Raw genomic sequence first — 27,760 nt, 5'->3', positions numbered from 1 at the left:
TGCTTTGGCGGCAGCTGCTGTCCCTGAGATGTTTCCTGTTGTCTTTTTCTAGATGTTGCTAAAAATGTAATCACTGTTGTCTCTGCCTTGATGGGAGCTGTGGGAGCTGTTGTCCCTGCCATGGTGGCATCTGTGGTCACAACTGTGGCAACTGCTATGTGTACAGGATTGATTTCTGCTCTGGTCAATTACATGCCATGTATTCACCTTTAATCTCTTTTGTCATTTCAACTGTTGTTGCTTCTGCTGCCTCTGCTGGGATAGATGTGATTGCTGCTATAGTCCTTCTGTGCTTAAAGTTATGGTGACGCTGCTGCCCTGCCTTTGTGGCTGCTGTTGTCCTTACAATGATAGCAGTTGTATTCTTTGTTGTCATTATTGCTGTGCTTGCTACTTTTGTCCCTGCCATAGGGTTGGCTGTGATAACTACTGCAGTTCATACTTTGCTAACAGCTGTATTAGAACCTATCCCCGATGCACTTGCAACTATTATTGTAAATATTGTTGCTTCCCTGGTAGAGGCTTTGGCCACAGCAGTTGTGGTTAATAATGTGGCTCGTCTTGTTAGTGTTACTCCTAAAGCTGTTGTGGCTACAGCTTTTTCTGGTGTTCTCTGCTGTGCGTAGCTGGACTGGAAACCAAAATCAGCCCGGGCAAAAATGTTGAAACCATCCCCACCATGCAGGACGCAACAACTAAAGTGGGGCTTTCGGAGCGTAGTTGAGCCCTGGCAGTTCGTTCTGCTCCGCAAGCTGCTACCTAGCCTGCAGTCTACTGGAAGAAAAGCCACAGTGGCAGAAGAATCAGGAAATGCTAAAAGGATACGTCACATACGCATCGATTGTGACATGATAATTGGCAAGATGCCTCTGTGAACTAGCGCTCACCATTGAAATCAGCTTAGGTCTGCAGGTCATGAGTTGGAACCCTGACAAGGCTAACTCAATCTCGCATGCTTCCAATGTCAGCTAATTGAGTACAATTACATTTAGTATTGGTACTCCTGTTTTTATAGCTAGAAGAAATGCCAGAATTGCGACAAAGCTCTATATTTTTATGATTTTTATATATTACCTAAAGGAGGTCGCCAGTAGGTAGTTAGTTAGGGCCTATTTTCCATAGGAAAACCATTTTTATGACTTGCCTATAACTTTGGTGCTGTTTGACGAATATTCCCTAAATTTTCCCAAAAAAGTGTCCTACTGTGTCTTATTCTGCATGTTAAGTTTCAGGGTGATTTTCAAGCGGGGCCTGGGAAAAGGGAGGGGTCAAAAAAAGTATGTTTCCTATGTTAATTACTGTAGGGATTTTCAACATGACTACAGCCCGAACCGCTAGACGGAATTACACCAAATTTGGCAGAGAGCTAACTCTCGATCCAGAAAGCGTGTTTTTTGTGATTTGGTGTAAATTCCTTCATTAGTTTTTGAAATATTATACGAAAAGAAATATAGATATCGGGGCAATACCTAAGTCTAGATCTCATGGTGAGATCTGATTGGCTGTCAGCACTTCAACCAGAAAGTGCTGGCATCCATCTTAGGACCAATATACATGATAGCACCCACTGAAATGCATTGTAGTGCAGGTTTTAAGGGTCATAAAAAGGAGAATGTATAAAAAGTGACAACATATTTTAGTGAAAATATAAATCATTTGTTGCTAGGGAGATTTTAGCCTGTAAAAAACCTTGTGCTGGAATTTTATGAATCATGTTTGAGAGAACTGTTTTCTCATGCTTATGCTTTTCCCATAGAGGTTATGAAAGATGCTACAGAAGCTTAAATGAGAACATATTTTCTGTAAATTCACACTATCTTTCTCAGCCATATGAGAATGAAGTCCGACATTCTCAGTAAAACGTACTTCCAACAGAAGCAGCTTATCAGTTGATTATCATGTGTTCTACAACAGCTTCCTAAAGTGTTCTAAAGAACAACAAGAGCGCTAACAGTTTTGTTTATGACAAAAGTTTGACACACCTGAAGCCCTCTTGATTGAATCAAACTGGTAAAACTTAAAACGTTTACTTTAGAATGGAAAAGAATGAGGGGGTTCGTTTTGTCATGGGAATTATGGTTAGCGCCGCTGAAAGAAAAATTAGACATGTTTTAAGTGTGTTCTCAAATATCTTTCTCTTCTATTTAATTAAAACATTCTGACGTGTAGACGGAAACATGCCTTTTTATCACCAGCAGCAGACTGCCAATTAATTCTCTGGTGATTAGCAGTTTACTACAGTGTTCTAATAAGCAACTAGAGTGCCAGCATTCTGAATTTATGCCAGAGGTGTGGCACATCTGACCTTCATCTTGAAGGAATCTAAGTGGAAAACTGAAAACATTTTCTACTGAGGATACTGCAGTAAATGAGGAGATTAGGGAGTTTCATAACAAATAAGTCTCCCAAAATGACCTCCAGAGTTAAAAGAGCCCAAATGTAGCACATATGTCACCCCCATGTAGCCCAAGTATAACTCAATGGGAGAAGTGTTCAAAACAGTTGATTGTGTTTTTGTTTTTGCAGCTTTTTATAGTGCAGCCTTGACCTGAAGGTATTGGAGTGCTTTACATGAGCATCAGTTATGTTACTCAAGAACACATTCCTTTTGGACTTTAGGAATGGGGAGATTAAGTGATGTGGAGCTGAAGCTGAAACTCGAACCTGGCTCCCCAGTTACAAAGGCTGCAGCTGTGGCCGTAACACCACATTCTGCCCCCTAAGTGTAACACATAATTAAGTGAACAGCTGGATAAAAAACATCAAAATGGCAAATCATTGCTATTGGAGAACTCAGAAAACATGTCCTCGTTTTTGTTTTTTGTGCACTAACCATAATTTACATGGGAATAAAACCTTCTCATTTTTATAATATCTGCAGGAAATGCTTTTGCTATTACAGTTTTGACTACATCAAGATGACATCAGTTGTGCCACACTTATGTAATAAATACAAAAAGTTAGCAATCTAGTTGTTCATTTGAATACTGTGGGGAGACCGATGTCAGGGGCATCGACTCTGATAACTGAGGGCAGGGAGAAGGGTGCAAAGGCAACAAGTTGACCAAGCTGGGCAGGCGGGAGGGGCAGTGGCACAACGGACCATAGAGGGAAGGTGAAAGTGGGCAGGGCAACAAATCAATAATGAAGAACAGGCAGGAGAGGCTTTGGCAATTATTCAGAGCATTGTGGACATAAGGAAGAGGCAGTGGCAGTACAACCATACAGGCCAAGGCCTGATTGAGGCAGGAGCCTTCCGATATTTTTTAAGCTGAAAAGAGGTTTATTTGATCTGTCCCCTGCCTTAAATATCCTCTTTTTCAAAGTTTTTTTTCTCCAAAATCTCCCTCTTACCAAGTTAAAAATGTTGGCAAGTATTGTACATTGGATCACTGAGGGCAGGAGGAATGGGGTAGGGACATAGACTCTGATAACAGACGTCAGGAGGAAAATGGGCACCAAACTAATCTTACAGGGCAGACGTCAGGAGTTGAAGCAGCACAATACACCACACAGGGTAAGCGGTACAGTAGTGCAGAACAACAGATCATGGAAAGCAGTAGGGAGCGGACAGGGCCATGCACATGAGCAACAGAGAGCAGAGGAGAAAGAGGCAAGGAGAGGAAACTGACCATATTGGACAGACAGGAGGGACAGTTACAGCATAATGGACCATTAAGGGCAGGAAGAAGGGGGTAGGGGCATGACAATTGACACAAGAAGTCAGGAGGGAGAGGATAGGAGCCTGCACATGGAAAAGGGGAGGCAATAGGTTAAAGGGGTAGGGCTGGAGCAGCAAGCTGACCTTGGAGGACAGGCGGGATAGGCAGTGGAAGCACAACACACCGTGGAGGACAACAGTGAGACTATAATGGCATACACGTAGACAACAGAGGAAAGGTGGGAGGGGGTCGGGGGTAGATGCTGACCACACAGGGCAGGTTGAAGAGGCTGTGGCAGCACAGAATACCATGCATGGCAAGCGGGTGGGTTAGTAGCAGCAAAATGGCCATGGTGGGCAAGAGGGAGGGGAATGCACAAAGGACCATGGAGGACAGAAGCGATGGGTAGGGGCTGGACACAGACATGAGAGGAAAGGGGCTTTACAACAAACCACACAGGGCAGGCAGGAGGAGCAGTTGCAGCACAACAGAGCATGGAAGGCAGAAGAGAGTGGCAGCAAAAGGGACCATGGAGGACAGGAGGGAGGAAATAGGGACATGGAACTCGGACAGGCAGTGTAGAGGTGGCAGGGACAGGTGGCAGCCATCTGACCATGCTAGGCAGGTAGGAGTGGCAGTTGCAGCTTAACAGAACACTCAAAGTAGATAGAAGGGACAGTGGCAGATCTATGGAACATGGTTGGGCTAAAAAGAGGGAGCAGGGGCATGCACACAGACATCGGAGGGCGAGGGAAGGAGAAGAGGGACAGCAAGCTAAGCTCAGAGGCTAAGCAGGAGGGCAATGATGGGTTCTAGAATTCAGAAACGAAGGGCAGGAAGAGTGGGCAGGGACATCAAGCCAAATGGGAGTCAGTAGCAGCACATCAGACCAGGCAGGGCAGGTGTGAGTGGGCTGATGCATGGACTCGGACAACAGAGGATTGGGAGGAGGTGGATAGGACTTCAAGCTAACCGTTCAAGGCAGGGGGGATGGGAAGTGTCAGAACAATGGCCACACAGGGCTGTAATGAGGGAGCAAGGGACATGAACTTGGACAATGGAGGAGCGGGACAGGACTAGCATGCTTGGGTGGGGCAGCACAATGCCAGGCCAGGCCCTGCCTGCCCCCCCCCCCCCAGGGCACTGGGATGGGCATCTTAACATTAAAAAAACAAATTCTCTGAAAAACCCAAAGGTTACAGGGACATTATAGTTGGGTTCAGATTTTACATGCACAAAACCATAGACATTCAGCTCTTAGAGTTGGAGTTATTTCAAGTCCCTGTAACCTTTTTTTCAGTGAATATATGAAAATAAATATATATATATATATATGTGTGTGTGTGTGTATATGTGTGTGTGTGTGTGTATATATATATATATATATATATATATATATATATATAATCTCAAAACAAAAGTGTTTCACAGATACCAATACCAAACTCACACTCCACAGGTAGTTTCCACAGATTTATTATGGCAACAGATTTCAACCACAAAGGTCTTCCTCATGGCCAATTGTTAAGTAACGTGCACCATCAACTTATGATAAAAACCAGAAAACATAAGACATACACCCGTTTTAGCACTGTGATGCTCATTCCTTCTGCTGAAGTGCATACATTTTCATCTCAGAAAATATGCAACAAGCAAATACGAAGCATGGAAAACACATTGAAAAAATAGAAATGCACAGATATGCGTAATGTAGAGTGGGAGGAAATAGCAATTCTCCAATTGTAATGCCAAGCGAATTTGAATTTCATTAAAGACACAGAGGCTTACATTATGCATAAATCCCTTTAATGCTACTTCACACAGCACTTAAAAGGAATTAACATCATAAAGGGAAAAAAGCATTTCAGAACAGAACCAGCAATACATTAAAAAAAAGGTCCAGCTAAACAACACTCTGCACCTTTTAAATTCAAATGATGTAGGATCCAAAACATTTAATGGCAAACAGGACAGCACTTGAACAGAATCCACTGAAAATGTAGAATTTCCGAGGAACGGGTCTTTCGCTAACTGATCATTGGATATTTTCTGTAACAATTTTTTTTTAGATATCAAACTACAATGAAAGAACAAAGCGATTTAAGACATTAACCATCTTAAGTGTGCAAACCAAAAATAGAACCTTATAGCAATATGCACTTAATAAATTATCATCCAATCTCATAATCTTTGTATATTCCTTCAAAATCTCTTTTCTTTTTTTATTGTTTTTTTTTTTTTTTTTTGCATTTATGTGAGGGGTTCGGTAGGGTGGGATAGTATTAGCGTCTTTAATAAAATGTAGACTCTCTTGGCATTACAATTGGAGACTCGCTATTTCATTACAAGACCAGAGGCTACCATTATGTATGTTGGTAGTCCCTCTGTATCACATCAGACGTGTTCAATTAAAATAATGCTTCACAAATGTGAGGGAAGTTGGGCCAGTCAGCTGCTCTTAAAATGTCTTCCAATCTACCAACTTTCAAAAGGGCCTGACTTGTCATAGCTCCCCTCAAATTATGTGCTTAAAATGTTCCTAAGTCTATACCAGCAGACTGCATAATCCATTTAACCCATCTTGCTAAGGTGACCGTGGAAACTGCTTTGAATAGTTTAATATAAGAAAGTAAAAGTTGGTTAACTCCATCTGGACACAGTTCATACATTCTACTATCATACTTTTTCATTCAATTCACAAAGCAATGTTTTTAACAAGCATCCAACCTTGGGTAAAAATGTTTGTCAGAGATAATTCTTGTTCTTTTATTCCCTTCAAAAGTAGCCCCCCAAACTCATCATAGATTTCACCTCCAGTGCCTTAATAGCAGACACTTGTCGGCAATAAATCAAACAAAGTAAAGAAGCCAACTTCATAGAAAGTCTTTACAAATACAAAAACCTATGACAAGCCCACGACGTAAACAAAGAGAGGATTACATTTACATCCCATAATGACTTGTATCTAGCTCTTGGAGGTCTCCTCAGTCTAATGCTTTTGAGCACTCTGCAAACCAAAACATTCTTACCTATAGTCCTGCCATTGATCAAAGTAAGACCTGCAGAAATCTCAGATCTACAACAGTTAATAGTTCTATAGTTAAGACCACAAATAAATTGTTCTATGAGAAAATTAAGAACTTTCACTTTAGGCACCTGCACGGGATCCAGGTCCCTTTCCATGCACCAACATACCCATGTCTACCATATTCCTCTACATCTACCATGGGTTTCTGGTGCCCAGGATTCTTCCTGGAGGTCCTTAGCCGTTCCTGAAAGGCTAGACACTTCTGAAGATCTCTAGACACTCTCCAGACGAGAAGATTCAAAGTTCCATTCTAAACAAGAGGATGTTCCTCCGCATCTACGTTTTGCATTAGGTCTTCATCTGCCGTAAGAAAGTAGGGGATGTGGTATGCTAGTTCCAATGTCATTGGGAACCATGCCTGCGAACTCCAAAACAGGGCTAACAGAACAAGGGAGTATTTCTCATGTCTGATCTTATGAAGAACTGTCAGAATCATGCAAGGGAGGGAAGGCACAAGCCCTTGCTCCTTTCCATGATTGAAGAAACACATTTACTGCTAGAGCACCTGTGTCTGGCATCCAACTGTAGTATGTCTTCAGCTGAGCTGACTACCTGCTTGCAAAGAGATCTAACTTCAGAGGACCCCATATCTGAGCTAATTTTCTTAAGTAAAGACTGTTCAGTTTTCAGTCTCTGTCTCACAAAAACCTTGAATTCCAATCTGCAGCAATGTTTGCTTTCCCAGCTAAATACTCTGCCTTCAGAGAGATCGTGTGTTCTAGAACAGAACAGCCAGAGTCGTTTTGCTAATTCTGATAGGTCTAAAGATCTTGTTCCACCTAAACGATGTATATACACTACTGCAGAGACATTGTCCATCTTTAATAAAACTGCCCTGCCTTACATTTCTTGAAACTCATAAGGGCATACAAACCTGTTGTCAATTCCAAACAGTTCATGTAATTGTGTTTCTCTGAATTAGACCATAATCCACTAGTTTCCTGAGAACCTAAGCGAGCACCCCAACCAGCTAAGCTTTCATCTCATTCCAGCACAAAATCTGGAGAACAGCCAAAGATTGCTTTGCTGTTCCATGCATCCAAGTTCATTACCCACCATGAAAGTTCTGATCTTACTTCCTCATCTAAAACTACCTTGTCTCCATACTATGAGCCTTCCCGTAGGGCCTTCCCTTTTAGTCTCTGCAGGGTCTGATAATGTAAAGATCCGGGGAAAATCACTTGAATGGAAGATGACTAGAGACCCAGAAGTCTGGCCAACTCCTTCAGGGTTGAGTGCTCTTGCTTCAGAATTTATCTTATTTCTTTTCTAATCTTTGTAATTTTCTTTGGGGGTCATAAAAGCACCACTTTTATAGTATCTATAGTAAACCCCAAAAACTCTAACAATTTGAAGGGGAAAGTACAGATGTCTCTTTGTTTATGATAAAACCTAAACTCATCAGGACAGAAATTACTATGTCCAGGTCTTTCATGATTTGCACCTCACACTATGACATATTAAGTATGTTGTCTAAATAAATAAACATCCATATTCCTCTCTACCTGAGATAGGAAACTATAGCTCTCATTACCTTGTTAAAACACCATGGAACTGAAGAAAGTCCACATGGAAGCGCTTTGAATTGATAAAGTCGATCCTGCCAAAAGAACTGGAGATAAGATTGAAATTCCTGGGCCACGGGAATGGTAGAGATCCATCAGTTCTAAATTTACTAGCCAATCTCCCTTGAGTTACATGTCCCTCAAAAGATGAATCCCTTCCATCTTGAAGTGCCTGTGAACTAAAAACTTGTTTAGCTCTCTTAGATTTATCACTGGTCTCCATCCTTTGACCTTTTTTTCCACAAGGAACAAAGTACTTATGAAAACCTTTTGATCTAAGGGAACCTCTGAGATTGATCCCTTCTGCAGCTAATTTTCTATATCCTCGTCTACAATTTTTTTGTTTTGTTGTGAAAACTGTTGGGGAAACTGTTTGAAAGGGCTGTTTCCAAAATTTTATCTTGAACCCTCAGACAGTGTCTAATACCCAAGGATCCTGTGTTATTTTTTTTCCCAAATACAGGAAAAATGTCAGAGACATCCTCCTACTTTTGTTAGGGAAGAATAAAAACTCAAAGTTGCCGTACTCACCTTGGTATCCTGTTATGTGTTGCCCTTGCGATCTATGACCTCTTTTACGTTTACCACAACCTCTTTGTGGGTAAAGGAACGCAGCAGAACCTGACTGGTAGAATCTATTTGAGCCTCTTTGGAATCTTGAGAATCGGGACCTTTGGAAACTTTGGCCGGCAGAAAGTACCCATCTTCCGGCCCGTCCAAAAACATTTGCTTTGAAAACCTTGCGTGTATTGGATTGCACTTTATCCAGTGATGTGAACTTTGCCACACATTTCCTGAGGGACTTAATCATATTTTCTCCAAATGGGAGGCCTTTAGGATTCTCTAAAGGTTCTTTCTCTGCTAGATTTACCAGTTTTGGGTTAATATTCATCAAGACAATTTTACACCTTTCGGCACTAAGGCCTACATTAGCGTTCCTGAGGAGAACCATATCTCTTTGGCTCCATCATCTGAGTGAGTCTATATCTAGGGGCAATCAATCAATCAATCAATCAATCAGAAAAATTATAAAGCGTGCTGCTCACCCGCTAGGGTCTCAAGGTGCTGGGGGGGAGGAGTTACTGTTCGAACAGCCATGCCTTCAGTTTTTTTCTGAAGAGCAGGAGATCCTGGGCCTTGGGGAGGTCGGTGGGGAGGGAGTTCCAGGCCTTGGGGGCGAGGTAGGAGAAGGATCTGCCTCCTGTGGTGGTGTGTTTGATGCGGGGGACTGTGACGAGTGCTAGGTCATTTGTGTGGGCCTCTTCCACCATATCCATTATTCTCAATAAAGGTCAAACTACATCAAGGAAACGGTCTTGACAGGATTTTAAGGCTCTCTCTGTACCTTTCCTAGGTCTCTGCCCAGTTTAAAAAGAAAAGTGATTAATTCTGGATCAAGATTTTGAGTAAGGCACACCTTATCTTGTATGACCGGTCTTGAGCATTCTGCTCTTAAAACATTCTTTGTGCCTTTCTCCAGCGGATTTCTGATCGATTGTTTTATAAATTTAGCTATGTGGTCCAAAGGCCACCATTCAGCACTTCTAGGATGTTTGATTTTATCTGGAGAGAACATTTCCTCTACCAGGGGGTCTCTTATAACATTGTCAGAGGTAGAGAGAACATCCTCCTTCATGAGGAAATCAGCTCCATCAGGATCCTCTAGATCAAGGTCCAGAACATAATCATCCAAAGGGGAAACATCATCAGGGTTTTCTTCATCGTCACCAGTAAGTGGAATGTCACTTAGGACCTCAAACTCATTTGTGTTGTAGTGGACATCCTCCATGACTGTGCCGCCTAGGACACCCACTTTGTAAGAGGTGCAAGGACCTCCTGACCTTTTTGAGGTGCTTAAACGTCCTCTTTGTGTCGAGGTGCTTGGACTTCTTAGTCTCTTTAAGGTGCTTAGACCTCCTGTTATGGTCGAGGTGCTTAGGCCCCCTTTTTCTTTTTTTAACTGGTATGCCCCCCCCCTTCTCAAAGTGTTTTGCTTCTAGTTTCCTTTTCTCCTTCAGTATTTTCTCTTGTTGAGACTTCCCCCATAAGGGATCCTAGACCTCCATCATTACTGGAATCTCTCATGGACATACCCTGGTTAAGGGTCTCCCGCACACAGGTGCGCATTTCTTGTTGAAGAACCTTTTTAATGGTCTCCTCATCCATTCTTATTTGAGACAATTCAGGCAGATCACTGTCTCTGCTAGACAAAACTGATAAAAAAATTAAGGAAATATAAGCTCTTCTGCCAAAGAATATAGCAGTGCTAGGTATGACAACAGCAGAATTATTGTCAGAAAAGGGGCTAAAAAATGTAAATCCAATTATGAAAGTTAAGTAATCAATCTGGAAAGAAAAAGCTGCTGTGGTGGGGAGAAACAGCTGACCGGACTAAACTAACTGTCACCGTTACCAGGAGACACTTGCTGTATCTCTGTAGCAGTCGATATCAGCCAAACAAAGGTCAAGGTGCTTGCTGACTGGTTTCCACTAATTTTGGCCGACACGTCACATGGTCACGTGAATTGACGTGTAGGTCCAATGCAGGGGAATGTTCGACTGACTTCTTGACGGAGGAATATGCCCGATCCATTGTCCACGAACATCAGGGTGCGGCCTTAACTCTTGCTTGTGGCACCGATGTAGAAACGTGTGGTTAATACCCCGATTGCCACCACGAAACAGGGTCGGGTGCTTGGAAACTCTGGGCCCAAAACAGATTCCCCGACAGCCAGAAGGGGTTTGGGGTCTGCTGCAGTCCATCTCTGCATCGAGGCAGACCCTAGAGAAAAACCATTAGCAGAACCAGAAGCACCCGAAGACAGTCTTTGCGCTCTGCATTGAAGAGTTTGGGCTCGACTGCAGGTGCGAGAAACACGTTTGAGATATAATAATACTACTATTTTAAAACAATACAGTGTCTAGACAATAAACCATGTAAATTAATGAAGCTAGGGGCAATATCTGGTTCGGATATCTATTCTTCATATTTGGGACAACAAGCAGGGACTTCTGGTAAAGATGCTCTTCCCTTCACTACATTGGCCAAATATTATTTTTTTACAGCTAAACAAGGCACCTCGCAAAAGGCCACCGAGAGGAAAAGGAGGAGACCGCGTAAAAGGAAGAAAACCCACCGAGGTGGAGGACACAGTCAAGGACAGCTTGCCACATGGGAAAAACATGAGGCAGACCAAGAGGAAGTGATGGATGAGCATCAATTGACCATTATAAATCTCTCATCACATTCTTTGAGTAAGGATGAACAATCATTCTTAGAACTTGGTTTATCTTTTTGTCCCATAGCAAATGTGGACAATTGCAGGGCGAGAGTTGATTTATTTTTCCGTTTTAACCAAATGGAAACTCTTGAAAGTTTTTATGTTACAAGACAAGAAAATGGGACCGAAACCTGTACTTGTGACAGCCCCAACTCAAGATCCTATTCTTGAGACTCTCTGCTTGGGTGATAAAGAGTGTCTAGTTAAGCTAACAGAGCTGGAGGGTGGGGCCACTGAGTGGGCATCTGAAAGAAGCTTCCTGTGTTAATTAAACCTTGAGGTACACAGGGCTAGTGAGAACAATTTTAAATTGAAATCTAAATGCAATCCCACTACACCGCATGAAAGCATAGACACTTTTCATGAAGTTGTAACCTGAGATCTCATGAAGATTTGGCAGAACTCAAAGAATAGTTATGGTCTGAATCTTAGCACGGGACAGAGGGCAGCCTTAGACACTTTATCCACAGCACAAGATTTTGTCATTAAACCCTCCGGCAAGTGGGGGGCAATGTGGTGCTCTGCAACATTAACAAGTATCCGAGGAAGGCAGTCCGACAACTCAAAACCACACTCAATTATGAGATGACCACTTTTGACAGCTATAAAATGACTATTTCTAAATATGACATCCTTTTGGGAGATTGGAGAGCACAAGGCTGATTGAATACAGATGAATTCCAATTTTTATATGTGAGCAAGCCTCTGGCACCCTATTTTTATATCCTGCGCAAGGTGCATAAGAATACGAAGAGCCACCAGGGAGACCCCTTATTTCTGCCAACAACAGGTTACTGGAACGCACCTCTATCTACCTAGATTTCTTTCTATTGCCCTATGTACTTAATTTGCTCTCCTAGTGTGAGGACAGTACCAACTTTGTTACTTAGACCAGTAATATACTGTGGCAACCATAATATTTTATGGTGACCATGGATGTGGTCTCACTTTACACATGCATTAATCATGAGTTGAGCATCTAGGCACGTAGGCACTTCTTTTGTGACAAAGCAACACACATGTATGATCATGGTTTGATGTTGCTTGACGTACTAAGATTCTGCTTGGAGAACAATTTTTTTCTGTTCAATGATGTGTAGTATGGTCAGCTAGTCGGCATGGCGATGGGCAGTTGTTTCATGCCAAGCTACGCCAGAATTTTCATGGGCTGATGGGAGGAGAGACATGTATGGGTAGAGGAGAGTGAGAGGTGGACCCAGCACAAAACTTTCCCTACATGTTACATTGACGATCTTTTTATCATTTGGAATGGATCCAAGGATCAGTTACATGATTTTTTTTTTTCAATCATATTGCATTGAACAACCTGAATTTGTTCTTTACATTTAAGATACGTGACCGGGAGATGGATTTCTTGTATGTTAATATCAAGATTGCTAATAACTTTGTCCCCACTAGCCTCTTCTGCAAAAGCACTGCAGGTAACAGCGTGCTTCATGCACGGAGTCATCTCCATAAAAACCTCAAGTGGAGTATCCCTTTTAATGAAAATATTTTTTTTAAAACACTTAGCTCCGCATGCTCCTCAGTCTGCTGCAGGCACAGGATCTCAGCCTGCCCTGCGGGCAATCCTGACGTTTCTCCAGGCAGCGTCAGGATTAGCTGGGAGCGCCCAACCCAGACACTTCCAGGCAGACTGGGGATTTTGTTCTATGCATGTGGGTTTGCTTGTATCCACTAATTTTGTATTTTTTGCATGCACATCATCATGCATCTGTAGCACTTATGTAAATGGATCTCTGGCCCTGTGGACTTTAGTAAACTAGATCCTCTGCTCATGATTTTGCATGTACAGCTCACAGCCTTGAAAAGTTTTGTTGACGAAACACATGTTGGCTGTTGCATTCTTGGACTTAAGATGGCTGCTTTTTTCATGAACTGTTGGAAAGAACAAAAAAGAATTGCTACCTCACACTTACCTCAAACTGTTGTTTTCTCTGACAAGAAGGAATGGACTATTATGGTGTTCCCTAGTTTGACAATATCATGTTTCTAAGTGTCTTTGGAGTTTCCAACTGACACAGTCGCATTCCTGGTGGCTGGATGCCCACTAGTGTTGGCACCCGTTACAGTACCTTCATATACTGGGACACATTTTTTGCTATTTCTTATTTTACCAATACAGTAGGAAGTGCGAACCTACTGCACAGCCACCTCGCTTTTTGGAAATTAGAATAGGAGCATATGCAGGCTCTCTCCAGTCCAATAACTGTGTTGCTGGACTGGAGAGACCCTTCTGCGCATGTGTGTTTAGCTGGCCCAAGACGGCCGGCAAAACATACATGCACAGTGAGGGGGAGTGCTGAGCACTCTCCCCTCACTGCTTGTCACCCCCTTTGCTCGCCCCTTTTCCCCAAAAACAATAATAAACACAGTTTATTATCATTTTTGGATAAAAAGTTTGCTGCTGCTGGCAGAGGGCGACACAGCTCCGCCCTTATAGAGGAGCCACCCCTGGTTGCTCATGTTTTCGAGGAGGGTGGTGGATTTGGCCCTGTTGGGGGTCATCAATGTGGAAGTTGAGGGCACAGAGTAGGATGTAATAGTTGGCTAGTGGTGTGATGATGTTGAGGGTGGAGTCTCAAAAGGCTGGTCAAGGCCCCGAGGGTCTGTATACAAAGGTGCCTCTTACGGTTGTTTTGACATTGGCTTAAGCTGGAAATTTAGGTGTTCTGTGAGGGGTGAGGTGTTATCATTGTTGTTGATCCATTGAGTGGTATTCTTCGAGATGATAGCAATGCACCCGCCGTGTTGTTGGTGCGGTCTCTGTATATAATCTTGTAGCCATTGGGTGTTGAGGTGGCGATGTTGGGGTTTGAGGATGGTGTAGCCAGGTTTTGGTGATGAAGGCCGTGTTGGGGAGAGGAGGGTGATGGTGTACCGATTTCTGTGGTGTGTTTGCAGAGGGATCAGGAGTTGAGCAGGAGGCATTGAGTGATTCCATGTTGTTTGTGTCCTTCTGGGTCGGTGTGGTGTAGGTACTGTGGGTTGGTGGCTCTATGTTGCAGGCGAAGCTGCAGCTTTGGGAAGTGAAGGGTCTCTTGTTTGCTTGAGGGGAGATGGTTAAGTAGTTGCTGTTGTGACGCCCAGGGTTCATGACTCGGAGCTCCTCGGTGAAGTAGCAGTGGGTGGCAGGAAAGCCAGGGTACCTGGTGCTGGGTGCGGTACAGGCACGGATGGGCACAGACAGGCTTGCCTTTGTCGTGCCTTCAGTTCAGGACAATATAGGCAGAGAGATTCACTCATTGTTATAAAAAAAATAGAGCTGTTCCGTGGGGCAGTGACAACAATTCTTTTTTAAATGGTCATTTAGTTAAACTGTGCAAAGCTCAAGAAGAAGAAATGGAAAAGTGCTGTCAGTGGTGCCTGATGAAAGAGCTTTTGGGCATGCCATTTGATCCACCTGATTTACGCATTGCTTAGCATCAGTGTTGAGACAGGTAGACTGTGTTTTTGCACCCCAGTCTCCATGATAGCGATAATTGATACTTTTGTAACAGTACTGTCCATTTTACAATAAAGGGAAGTGTGTGTGGAGCCATGTCAACAAAGAGAGGAAGGGGTAGTTTATTGTGCGTGACTGTCTTGCAGTGTTATTCGTATGCATGTAACTGGAAGTGGAGTGACACCATGCCTTCTCCTCCAGTTCAGAATGTCCAGAATACCTATGTTCGATACCTGTGAGGAATTGGCTGGCAAATGTTAGGAGTTTTTGACCACTCCTGCCTCGGCCCTGCACTGGGACAGTCCCAAGCGCTACAGTGTTGGACTTTATGATCAGCTTGATGGCTGCTGCTGGATCAAAGTAGGCCATGATTGTGCATGCAGAGTGGAGTATTTGATGGACTGAAAAGCTCACTCTTGTGGATCTGTCCAACTCCAAGTCATGCTTGTTTTTGTCAGAGGTCTCAAGAGCTTGTAAAAGCGTTCCAGATTGGGGATGAACCTCCCTCCGTAGATTGGCATCCCCAGAAAGCTTCTCACTTTCGACATTCGATTGGGGTGGTGCAGCATCTCAGATGTCTGACACTTTATGTGAGTCTACCTTTATCCCAGCCCCTGAAGTTATAGCCATAAAACTGAAACACTGTCTTGAGGAGATCATACTTCTGCTGATCTCTCATTAGACCTGGGTATGTCAGAACCTGCAGGGTTGCTCTTGGGCATTTGAGGTGTTCAGGAATGCTGAACCCTTAGATTACAATGTTACCCCTGACATTTACCTTTGAGGCTGTATAATGTGTCATTTAACACATTTTGAATACCCTCTGCTGCTGACAAGATGGTGAATTTCACCTTTATGTAACAACTCAGGCTTAGGTGGATTGAGAAAGGACTCCTCATCCAACATCAACTGGTAACAATTAGCTTAGGTATCAAGACAAGAAATCGGGATGCCCCATTTAGATCCTCGATGGTGGGGGTTAGTAACTCATGTTTGATGGCCTCATTTGGGGGCCTCATGCTGGCTGTATCAGCGTGTTAGTGACCACCATCAGTGACACTGACTGGGTGGGAACAGCTATGTTTTCAATAACTGAGTTCCTCTTGTTTAGCAAGTTTTGGACTTGACTAGAGTCCACAAGTGGAAGCTCATCCTCCTAGGCTGGAGGGCAGCAATCTTTACTGTGGTGTCTACCTAACTTTATGATGGGCACTTTCAAACAGAATAGTACTTGGAATGCATATTAAAGCCCTTCAGCATCAAGTCTGTTTACCACATGAGAACTCTCCACTCTAGATTATTTCTAGTTCTTCTGCATTTGAGAGTCTGAGTAAGGCTCCTTCATATATCGCACAGAACTTTGTGGCACATGTAGTCATGTTGTGGCTGATGATTGTGTGGACTGTACCTGCTTAGGTTACAGCGTCTAGGCCTCCAAAGTCAAAGATTTCAGTAGTCATGGGTTCCAATTGAGGCCTATTACATTCACTGAGGCCCTGCATCAATGTGTGCTGTGATCATTAACCCCCGTCACCCTCACTTTTCAGCTGTTTTCTCTTCTGTTTTGTGTTGTAAATGGCAACAGAGACCAATAAGAACTCTTCCCTGTCATTTTCACCTGTATGACATGATTGAGGCTGTTTCTTACCTTGATAAGGTTGTTTGTCATTGTTCTAAAGTGACTAAGCTTACATCTTGATGAAGGGCAAGTCTGAGTCTGACACCACCTTGGCACCTTCTTCCTTAATGCAACCTGGCATTGTGGGAGTCCACAATAGCTGCAGCTTTTTCTGTCATCTCTGCCTTTTCTCTGGGGTCTATTGGCATTCGGTGGAGTCTGTCCCATTTTAACTGCCTCATTCTTGATAGTTCTGTGGTCATCGGCCTCTTCTCTGATTGTTACTTTAGCTAAATTAATTTCCATTTGCTCGTCACAGACATCAAACAGTGTACAGGATTTTGCCTGGGTAAGTATCTTGTCCAGAGAGATGCCAGCTTTCCTCAAGATTTGCAACTCACATGTGCCATTTGAGCAGTGGTGATGCCCAGTTGATCAATTCAGTAAAGACTGAGAGCAGATTGGTGTTGGTGCCTTGGACGGAGCTGTGCATTCAATCCCAGGTAATTGGATCATCAGGCTAGTGAGTCGGCTAGGGGCACTGCTGCAGGTACTGATGCATCACCAGGCCTGTGCCCACCCCTCTTGTCTGGTGTTGCTTCCATTCTTTGTGTGCAGCTTCACTGTGCCAACCAAGTTGTGTACGTACACATGGCCAACTCACTTAGGGCAGAAACAGCAGGGTGAGGCAGGGCATCTGACACACTTCAAGCTCAGAATGTGGAAGGTGATGGGATTAAGAAAGAGGAGTATGCCTTAGTTTTCTCAGTTTCTTTTGAATGTTTTGCTAGTTAGGCTGATGATATCCACCAGCTATAGGCAGAAGTCCTGAGAAATGTCTCATGCACCTGCCCTTGTGCGTTCTGGAGTCGCAAGCTCTGGGCAGCAGGCTGGTAACAAGCATTGAGGGCAGAACAGGTACATCTCACTGTTCTGCACCACTGTCACCTTGATCTGTGATGAAAGTGTGCAGAGGCCTCACTGCACCATGGCTGGATCTCATTTGGTCCTAAACGGGGCAGAGGCAGTGTAATCTTGGTCATGCAGCAGTGCAGGAACCACAGGGACGTCTCCTCAAGGTCTATCTTCATCTGACCTTTTGTGCTGGGGCAATGTTTATAACATGACTTTGCACCCTCCATACATGGGTGTATGTTCAGTCACCATGAAGGTGCCGGATTGCACAATATAGGCAAGGCACTTCATTTCAGATTAACATTTCAGGGTGGTGAAGGACATGGCAATGACACTTTCCCTTTTTTGAGGTAAGATCATTTTGTGTGTTGGGTCAGTGGTCAGAAAGCCTTGTATGGGTAAGGTTGAGGCAGGTTGTTGTGGAAATAAAATTGTAGGAAATGAAAATGTTAGGACTTTTAGGACAATTTTAACTAATGGAGGGGGAGAGTCTTCCATTTGTTCCCTTTTTCATTGATATTTCTCCCCCTACCTCTTACGAGTGAGTGGCATTTTTATATTTTACCTTGCATCTCATTTTATTAGCCTCTCCCCTAGGGTCCTTCAGCTAGTGTGTGTTGGAGCAGTCTGGGAATAACTTTTTTTTTTTATTACTTTTTTTTTTTTTTAAATATATAGCGCTTGGTAATATATGTTCTGCCATTTCATAGTGCTGCCACTCTTAAAAAAATCGCTATAATTCATTTGCATCAACCTTGCAGAGATGAAGAGGTGAAAAGGCTATTTCAGTATTGCAATCTGTGACATTCTTGTTCTGTCAAGTCCTCTGCAGTGTGTGCATTAACCAAATGACTTGAGTAGAGCTTAACACTAGGCGATAGCATATGCCCTTGATAACCTGTGGAGGGTCACCAACCAAGCACATAGGTTCGTTCTAGTCAAGAAGATGGCGAAAGGTGTTGTCTCCAAAATGGTGGAAAAGGAGTCATGACTCCAGACTGAAGCACTTCACAGCCTTAAGCTTGACAGCAAAAAACATCTAGCCTTTGGATGTAAATTGAGCCTTTTGAACGAGAGTTCAGTTAGGGCGAACTCCATACAAAGGTATTTTAGTGCTAACGCGAACTCAATGCAAAGGTATTATAGTGCTTTACATGAGCACCGGTTACATTACACAAGAACACATTCATTTTTGGTAGCAAGGGGAGATTAAGTGATTTGCCCAGGATCACAGGATGTTGAGCCAGTGACCAGACTCGAAACGTATTCCCCAGCTCGTAGGTAGGCAGCTCTGGCCCTTATGCCACATCCTCTTCCCTAGGGTTCTTTGTCTGGTGTGTGTTGGGTAGTCTGGGAATAACTCATTTTTTTAATATAGCACTTGGTAATACAGGTTCTGCCATTTCATAGTGCTGCAAAGCAGGTGGCATTCTTAAGAAAATCGCTACAATTAATTTGCAGTTAAGCTGCCTCTTCTGTTGTTCTTTTTGTATACAGTCAATGCTTTTAAAAGTTAGGCTCTTATTGCCAATGTAGAGGAATAATTCCTTTAAAAGATTGACACACAGAAATTTATGGCTGCCCCTTTTCTTTGCTCCTAACTCTTTTTTTGACCCCCCCTCATTCTCAAGTTTAGATGCCACGAAGTTGCCTCTATGTGGCTTGTTTGGACCTATAAATGTTTAGGTAAACACACTAGAAAGGGTTGCATCTCTAGGGTATCACAGCCATTCTGTAAGCATGAGGCATACACATTCCTATGATGGAGGCCTTGTTGTGTCATCTCTCCTCCAGGCAGCAACAGGTCTGGGAGGGTTGCTGTGGCACCTTGCATACATCCATTATACTCCAAAACAAAAAACATTGGTAAAAGACATTTTAATTTACAGTGCCAATAGCTCTAACTCTCACAAATGCGAGACCTATTGCATTGCAAATGCTTGTTTTTGTTTGACACACACTTTGGAGGATTGTTTTATAAAAAACAAAAAAGTTTGCTGAGTGGCCACATGAAACACATCTCAAAAAATATTCAGTGCCATTAGAGATGCCGCTGCCATGAAGGTCGATACCTCCAAATAAGGCAGGCGGTAGTCCAGCAGTGGTAACAGCGGATGGCTGGCTGCCAACCAACCTGTAAATTGAGCAAAAATATGTAATTTCGTTTTTTTGGTTACAAAATAGATACAAGTATGGAAAAGTAACTAACAACTGTTGAATGTCTGTCTTCTCCTGCTTGGAACTGTTTCAAACTTTTCCTCTGTATCAAAACAATTATTAACGTTAACTTTGGAAGGGTTCACTATCTTGTTGAAGAATCATCCACTGGCCTCTCTTTCCTCACTTGCAGGAGAAAGTGGAGTACCTCTTTCTAATCATCTTCACCATTGAAGCCTTTCTGAAGATTGTGGCATATGGGTTTGTCTTACACACAGATGCCTATTTGAGGAACGCCTGGAACATAATGGACTTCACCATTGTCTTTGTTGGGTATGTAACTCTCTAGCACAAGTTGTAGGTCTTTGTGTTCATGTCTGAATGTCATGTCTGTGTGCAATTAGTATCAAATTAATCCATTACCATTCAAAAATGAAAATATATAATATGAACAATAAAATGTATATGCAGCCTACTCTGACAACAAACATGTGGACACAACAAATATTTATTTCAACAAATAATCTGTTAGTTGATATGTATTTTCCCTTGGGACAAAAAAACACACCCTAGCTGCTTAACTAGTCATAAAGACTGAGTTATACTGAGTAGTGATTACAGATGGTGTGGGCAACCACTCAACATTCCACGTGATAAACTCATTATTTCTCCGGTACAATATCAGCTTGTAGTCCATTAGGCACATGTTGTAGTAGTCATGATGTTGACATTTCGGTCTCCTAGTGCCAGTAAAATACTCAAAGCTATCTTCAGGACGGAGTGTTGAGATGATAGCAATTGTAGACTTTTGTTAAGACGAATTATCAGTGTACAAACCATTTCTAAGAAATCAAATTGAAAGAAGAACAAGTTATTCTACAAACTGCTGCAGAGTCAGATTTAGGAACTCCTTCGTTCCTGACAACCTCTGTTTATATTTTTACATTTCTGAATTGTGATTGGATACTTTTCATGCCAATTGCATAACTAAGGAATTCCTTGTCAAATTGGTTCTCCATGAGTCATTGTGTATTTTGATCTGGATGTACCCAGTCTCTTTGGGGATTATAGGGTTTCCCTGTTGTTCTTAACAAAAGTTCGCACGCATGTAGGGGGAACCGTGAGCACCCGCTCCCCCACCCCCTGCTTTAGCAGCAACAGCGGGGGTGGGGATCTCTATGGGCCTCTTCTATTTACAAGTCAGCACACGAAAGCACATAATAAGGCAATAAATGATGTAGCATTTATAGAACAGCAAACAAAAGCAAGGAAGAACGAAGAATGGGCAAATAGAAAAAGGAAGGACTAAAGGAATATTGAATGAAAGGGAGAAAGGATACATGAATGAGTGGGTGGATGAAGGAATCAGTGGACAAATGAGTGGGTAGACCGATAAGTGGGGGAAAGGATACGTTAATGGATAGGCAGATGGACAGGGAAAGGATGGCAGAGTAATAGCGAGGATGTATGAATGGGTGAATGGATAGGTGGATGAACAGGTTAAAGGATGACTGAATAAAGGGATAGATGGGTGAATTGATAGATAGATGAACTGGTGAAAGGATGTCACAATAAAGGGATCGAAGGTTAGGTGAAATGGTCATGTGAAAGAATGGAAAGATGAATAGAAGGAAGAGCAGATGGATAAATGTGTAGATACACGGATGGCGTGCAGATTGATGGATGGCCTGCAGATGGATGGATGGATGGATGGCCTGCAGATGGATGGATGGATGGATGGATGGCAGGCAGAGTGGATAGATGGACAAATGCAGGAGAGGATGGATCGATTGAAGAATGGTTGGATGGCTGGAGGGAAGAGTGGATAGATAAAAGGATAGGTTGCTGAGTGGATGGATATATGGTTTGATGGATGAATGGATTGATGAGAGTGGATGGAAGGAGGATTAGCTCGAAGGATGGTAGGACGGATTGCAGAGTGCATGGTTGGATGGCAGAGTGGGTGAATGGATGGCAGAGTGGATTGATGTTTCAATGGATGTCCGAGTGGATGGATGGAATAGGAAAAGATTGGGTGATGGATCAAAGAATGAATGGATGACAATGCGAAGGTGGAATAGTGGATTTCAGCGAATGGATGGAGGGGTGAAAAGATGAATGGATAGATGGTTGGAAGAGACAAAGACACTTGTTTAGGGAGGGTTGGGTCACCTTCTTGTTGCCAGCAGAGCTTTAGTTGAAAATGGGGGTTATTTTAGTTTTTGTGGCCACTCCCTTGCCCACATGCACACTCATACATGCTCCTACCCACCCATTCACAAATCCACGTTTGCACATTCACATGTGCTCACACACTTATTCATTGTCAATAAATCATTTATTGAGTTTTTTTCATAAACATAATCAACAGCAATGACACAATAAACATTGGCACATTTTCACTCTTTATAGTAAGTACAATAACTTGTTTATGTTAGGGTATTTATGTATCTCATCAATTTTGTCCAGCGTTGCATCATACACTTAGGTCAAAGTAAGATTTCCATGGCACCCAAATTTTCCGATGTTTGTGTGGGCAACCTCCTGCTAAGTAAATTGCTTTCCACATAACTTCACACCTGACATTCCCTCAGCGGTGGGGCGGTATGGGATATCCTTTGTTTGGCTTTATTGTGCTGTCCAAATAGAAATCCCAGTCCAATCAGTATACTACCACATTTTTGGAATCCTTCATCATCCGTAATCGCTAATACTAAATTCAAGGACAATGTGATGGGGACTTGTAGTACTTCAAGCCATGTCCCAACAATCCTAGACCAATATGTCTTGACTACTGGTAAATCCATGCCAAGTGGAACACACTTACCTAGTTATACATACACATGTAACAGATATGAAATGTCACACTTACCTGGCAGACTGCAGCAGTGACAAGGGCTTTGCTACACGTAGAATGCAGAATGACTGATGGCAGGAGGAGAGAGCTGTGGGTGAAGAAAGAATGATGGCCAAGGAGGGATTAGGAGACTGGGGGAAGTGAGTAGGGTGTAACATGACCATGGTTGTGAACTTGGCACTTATGGGCATGAGTAATCCAGATCAGGGAGAAGTCCAGTTGGGGGCTTAAAGGAGAAGAAGACAATGTGGAGTATGCAAAGTGGCAATGTCTTTAACGTTCTTTATATTGCCATAAGTTTCTTTTGCCTTCTTTCATTAGTCAACATTGTGAAGCATCATCTGATGAGAAGGGTTATTGCCTAACTTGTTAGAGGCTGGGGTTGGGCCATTGAGGCTTGCTAATCCCACAACACTTTGTGACAAATTTGGAACGGGTGTTTGCTGCATTTTACAGCTTAAACCCCTAATGTACCCAGAACTTCTTTTTTTAGTGACCCTGCTGTGTTTCATCAGGGGAGGATCCTCATAGTATTTCACAGGATGGTGAGGTCACTGCACTCAGAGCTGTGAGATCTTCTGCCCAGGAAACCTTGACTGAATGGCATATTGGCTTCAGTGCACCACAAGCATCTGGCTGCCTGGCCCTGACATAAGTATCTGTCAGGCTGGCCCTCTACATGGCCTAACATTAATTTTGCACTGAAGAATAATGAAGATAGAGGCGGAAGTCTGACGCCCCCAGTAATGAGCCACCGTTGTCCAGCATTACCTTTCCATTTTCCAAAAATGAAACAGTGAAGGGAAAGTGCTCTCTGTTTTGTGGGCCACTCTCAAAAAATATTTGGGCTGGACTTGCAGAGCTCATCGAAACAGAAGAATCTGAAGACATTGCTGTAAAAGGCAAAAGTTTGTTTCAACAGCCAAGTAGCAGGATTTTCCTACATCTGACATCAAGCAACATTTTCTCTTATTTGCCATACTAAATGTCAGGAGATGTGCATTCACAAGCAACAGCCTACCAGTCTTTAAGATTCTAATACCCAAATCCCTCAAAAACATGAACTTGTACCATTATATGTCTGTAGGACTAAACATCTTCAAGTCTGTATGGTGTCACGGACATCTGGCCCAAGATCACATTGGAAGAACCACAAGAATGTGTTATGCACTTTACGAAATGCCAAAAAAATATTGTTTACTGCTTGAAGGTACTTGGTGAAGGATTTCTGGAAGCTTAAACATGAAAGGATGTTTAACTGGGTATCAGAGATGTTCTCATGAGGCTGTGACACAGGACATTCTTCATCTTGGTGTCAATAAGTGTCAGCCATATATTTCCCCTTACATTGGTGTGATGAGTCTCAGAATGGTGTCAAAGATGTGGATCTAGGTGGATGTACTTCCTGCAAGTCCTCAATATGGTGCCAGTGGAAAAGTTGGAGGCTAATACTCCAAGATCTTTTCATGTCAGTGTTTGTCCTTAGATCCTTTCCCCAATTTTTCCATGTAGAGTGCCCTAATAATTTCATTAATTACTCTTTTCCCTCTTTTTGCAGACTATTCACTGTGATCCTGGAACAAATCAACCGCATGCATGGCGTGGGAGCACAAGTGACTGGAAAAGGAGGTGGTTTGGATGTAAAAGCACTGAGAGCATTCCGAGTTCTGAGACCGCTGAGGCTGGTGTCCGGTGTCCCAAGTAAGGCAAAATAAAACGATCTGCACTGTTTGTTGGTTTACCATGGTCTCCCCTTTCCTCATTATTGCATTGATGGAACTTTGCCCTAGAGCCAACTCTGCAATGAAGACACATGAGGTTCATTTCACTACAAGGCCAATATATGGGTTATTGAATCTCCTTGGTTGGGATTACGAAAGGAAGTTTGGAGGGAATGCAACCTTTGCAGCATCGTTGCTTTTCTGTAACTATGCTCCTTCTCACACCCTAGATTATAAGCTAAATAGAGAAATAGAAGAAAACTTGTCCATATTTGAAAATATTGAAGAATTACACTGTATGCTGAGACCTGTCATAGCTCAACAAGAATAGGTTTGCGTGCGGGTTGTATGTCCTTCCCAGGAATACTCCTGGGATTGTTGACTAACTGTGAAAATTCAGATAAGTATGGGCAAACAGTGTCGGAGATCTAATCCAGACTTTTCTGATTTTTCTTACTGAATAGTCCTCTGAAACTTATGTCCTTCCTTCTAAAGTAGAACTTGTAAGGGCAGTCGATTTAAATGTAAATCACCATTTTTAATAAACCTCAAAGATAGAATGATCATAAAAGTAGAAGTGCTTCGTAGAAGGGATACTTTAGTTTTTTTTTGTTAGCATTAAACTATGACACAACGTCAAATCACTATGGAGCATATGTATGAAGAGGAATACATATTAGTACAAATGAAAATTACTTTTGAAATAGTTAGCTTTTCTTTGTAAAACACAATTCCTTTCGTCCTGTATTTCTATTTGCTATATTTGTGCGTGTAGTAAAAAGAAGCACTCCTTGTGGGTAATGCACACCTCTCTAATGAGATCTACAGATGCTAAAGGAAAGGGCTTGAATACGGGGCTGGTCCTAGGACTTCTAGGGCCCTGGGCAAAAGGGAAGACATGAGGCCCCCTCTAATTTGCATGTGAATTCACAGAAAGTGACATCACAGAAAGTGAGATCACAGGACTACTGATCTTCTTTGGCATGTCACAGGAGACCAAGTGTGGGTATTAGTAACATAGATAAAAAGATAAATATCCAAATGAAATAAGCCCATCTATTTTAAAACTGTATTAAGCGGATTACATTAGTCACATTGGACGGAAAATCAAAGCATAGGTCTCACAAAGATGGATGTTCTTACTCCATGTTAACTGATTGTTTCCAGATTAGTGAATGATAAAAATTCCAGAGCATTGAGTAAATTAAATTGAATGGCATCACTGGTAAAACATTATGCAACAGAGTATAGTGAGATGAACTTAAGTTCAGCTACATATACCTTTTCATTTTTATTTGAAAGCTTTCACACACCAGGCATATAGTTAGCAGTATTAGACAAATGAGTTAAAGTACTGACATTGTTGTGAATAATTAGAAATAATGTAACTTCAGTTCTGAAAATCAGACTGACACCTTTAGATTGTTGCAATCATTCCTGTTCTCTTCTTTGTGCCACTTTCTTCTGCCACCTCTTTTCGAATCAAATCTTTCTGAAGCCTTCCATCTACCTATTTCACACCTCATCTTTCCTCTTCCTAACCCTCTTTTCACTTTATACGTCTGCACGTATGTTCTTGCATCTGCTCCACTTTACCATTCTCCTCTATATACACACACACAACACAATCTTTCACGTGTGAGCGCTGTATTTCCTTTAATTTTTGCCCTGCCATATTTCAACGAGCGCTTTGTACCTCCTTTATACTCATTTTCATTTAATTACAAGAACAGTTGGAATATGGCACCACTGCTCTGTGCCCTCTACAGAGGGGCCAAGCATGAATGGATGAGCAACTATTCTAAACACCCAATGGCAGCCTCCTTGAGAACCTCACTCTACGTTTAGTCTCAACTCTAGCGCTCTCAATCATGCCGTTATAATCACTCACCAACAACATACACTCACACAGATAACGACAGGTGAGATGGTTCAAATTGTGCACAATAAAATATTGATTTATTGGATGGAAAACAATACATAAAAATACAATCCGTGAAAAAAGGAGTACTCTTTGGGACGTTAAGAAAACAACAGAAGTGAAACGTAATTAGGTGCAATCTCACTGGCATGACTGACATGGATTGCTGTAAAAGGTTTTACAGTAATTGTTCAGATATCTATCAATGTTTTGTCCTGCAAAGGATATCAAAATAGAGCCCATTGTACTCCTTTCAATGACAGATTTTAATTACTACTGGGCCTGAGACCAGGATGGACCTGCTTCACTGAAACCCTAAACCTGGGTTTATGCTGCTCACCTTGCTTTGGTTCAGCCCTGTTATTAATTAATGTTTTTCCCTGCCTTTGGCCTCGCAGCCAAAATGTAGTGCTATGAGGCTCAGGAGAGGGGCCACCTCCCCTTGGCCTCACAGTGCTGGATAATTGGTGCCATGCCCACGAAAGCCTCTCCCCTAGATGCCATTACAGCCATGATCCAGCGCTGTGAGACCCAGGACATGGGGGGCCCTCTCTTGGACCTCGTAGTACTACACTGTAGATTTGAAGGCCAGGACATGAAATACCATTCAGCAAAAGGCAGAGCTGGACCAAAGCAGGGTGGACAGTATAAACCCAGAATCATGTATGCCCTTTGAGGCAGGTTTTCTGGGTCTCACTAAAAGGGTCTAATTAAAATCTGACTTTGTAAGGGATCCCTATCAGCTCTGTATTGATTTCCTTTCCAGGACAAAGGACTGTTTGATATCAACAATGACTGTAAACAACATTATGCTACTCCATGAGCTGTGAGGCCCAGTGCAGTTGATTTCAGCCCCAGGGCTTCACCGCCATAGTGTAGCGAAGTGAAGACCGAAAGGTGGGAGGCCTGTCTGGATAATGGCTCAGAGGCTCAATAAAGGGGGCCACATCCCGAGACCTCACTGCAATGATCCAGCTCAGCATGGTCCAGGGCAGTGGGTGCCACTCCCCTGGGTCTCGAAGCTGTAGTGTAGTACTTTGAAGATAAACACTAGAGCGAGCTCCGCCATGCCAGCCTGATGAAGCTGCGCCTTCCTCCACTGCCACACCTCTCTTCACCCTGATTCACACACATTTGCATAAATTCACAATCATAATTGGCATGTCAACACTGCTTTGTGTGTTCCACACAGGAGCCAGCATGATTGGATGAGCAGGTATTCTGACCACCTCTGTGACTGGCAGCCACTGTGAGCACCTCCCATGACCTTTATACTCCCCTCAAGTGCTCTTAGTCATGGCCAGTTAGACACCCACCCATATGCTGAACTCACACAAACACCTTTGGGTGAGTTGGTTCACATTTTACACAATACAAGATTGATATGCTGAATTAAAAATACATTAATCCAAAATCCAGGAAAAAATGAATTAAGCAAGTAAATTAAACCCGTGTAAAACCCACTCTCATCAGCAACAAAAAAAACAGGATGTTCACCATACAGGCTAG

The 27,760-nt window shown here is 42.7% G+C and overlaps 1 protein-coding gene across 1 annotated transcript in view; it reads left to right on the top strand.

Moving 5' to 3' along the window:
- Positions 1–27,760, top strand: part of CACNA1S (calcium voltage-gated channel subunit alpha1 S) — a 381,085-nt gene that overhangs the window by 69,388 nt on the left and 283,937 nt on the right. The window contains exons 3-4 of the mRNA XM_069238889.1: positions 19,946–20,085; positions 24,168–24,310. Coding sequence (XP_069094990.1) covers positions 19,946–20,085; positions 24,168–24,310 — 283 coding nt within the window. The remainder of the gene's footprint in view (positions 1–19,945; positions 20,086–24,167; positions 24,311–27,760) is intronic.

This window comes from Pleurodeles waltl, chromosome 6 (assembly GCF_031143425.1).
Source record: "Pleurodeles waltl isolate 20211129_DDA chromosome 6, aPleWal1.hap1.20221129, whole genome shotgun sequence".
In the NCBI taxonomy this organism is placed as follows: Eukaryota; Metazoa; Chordata; class Amphibia; order Caudata; family Salamandridae; genus Pleurodeles; species Pleurodeles waltl.
Note: the sequence above shows the minus strand (reverse complement) of the source record. Positions and strands in the feature narration are given on the sequence as shown.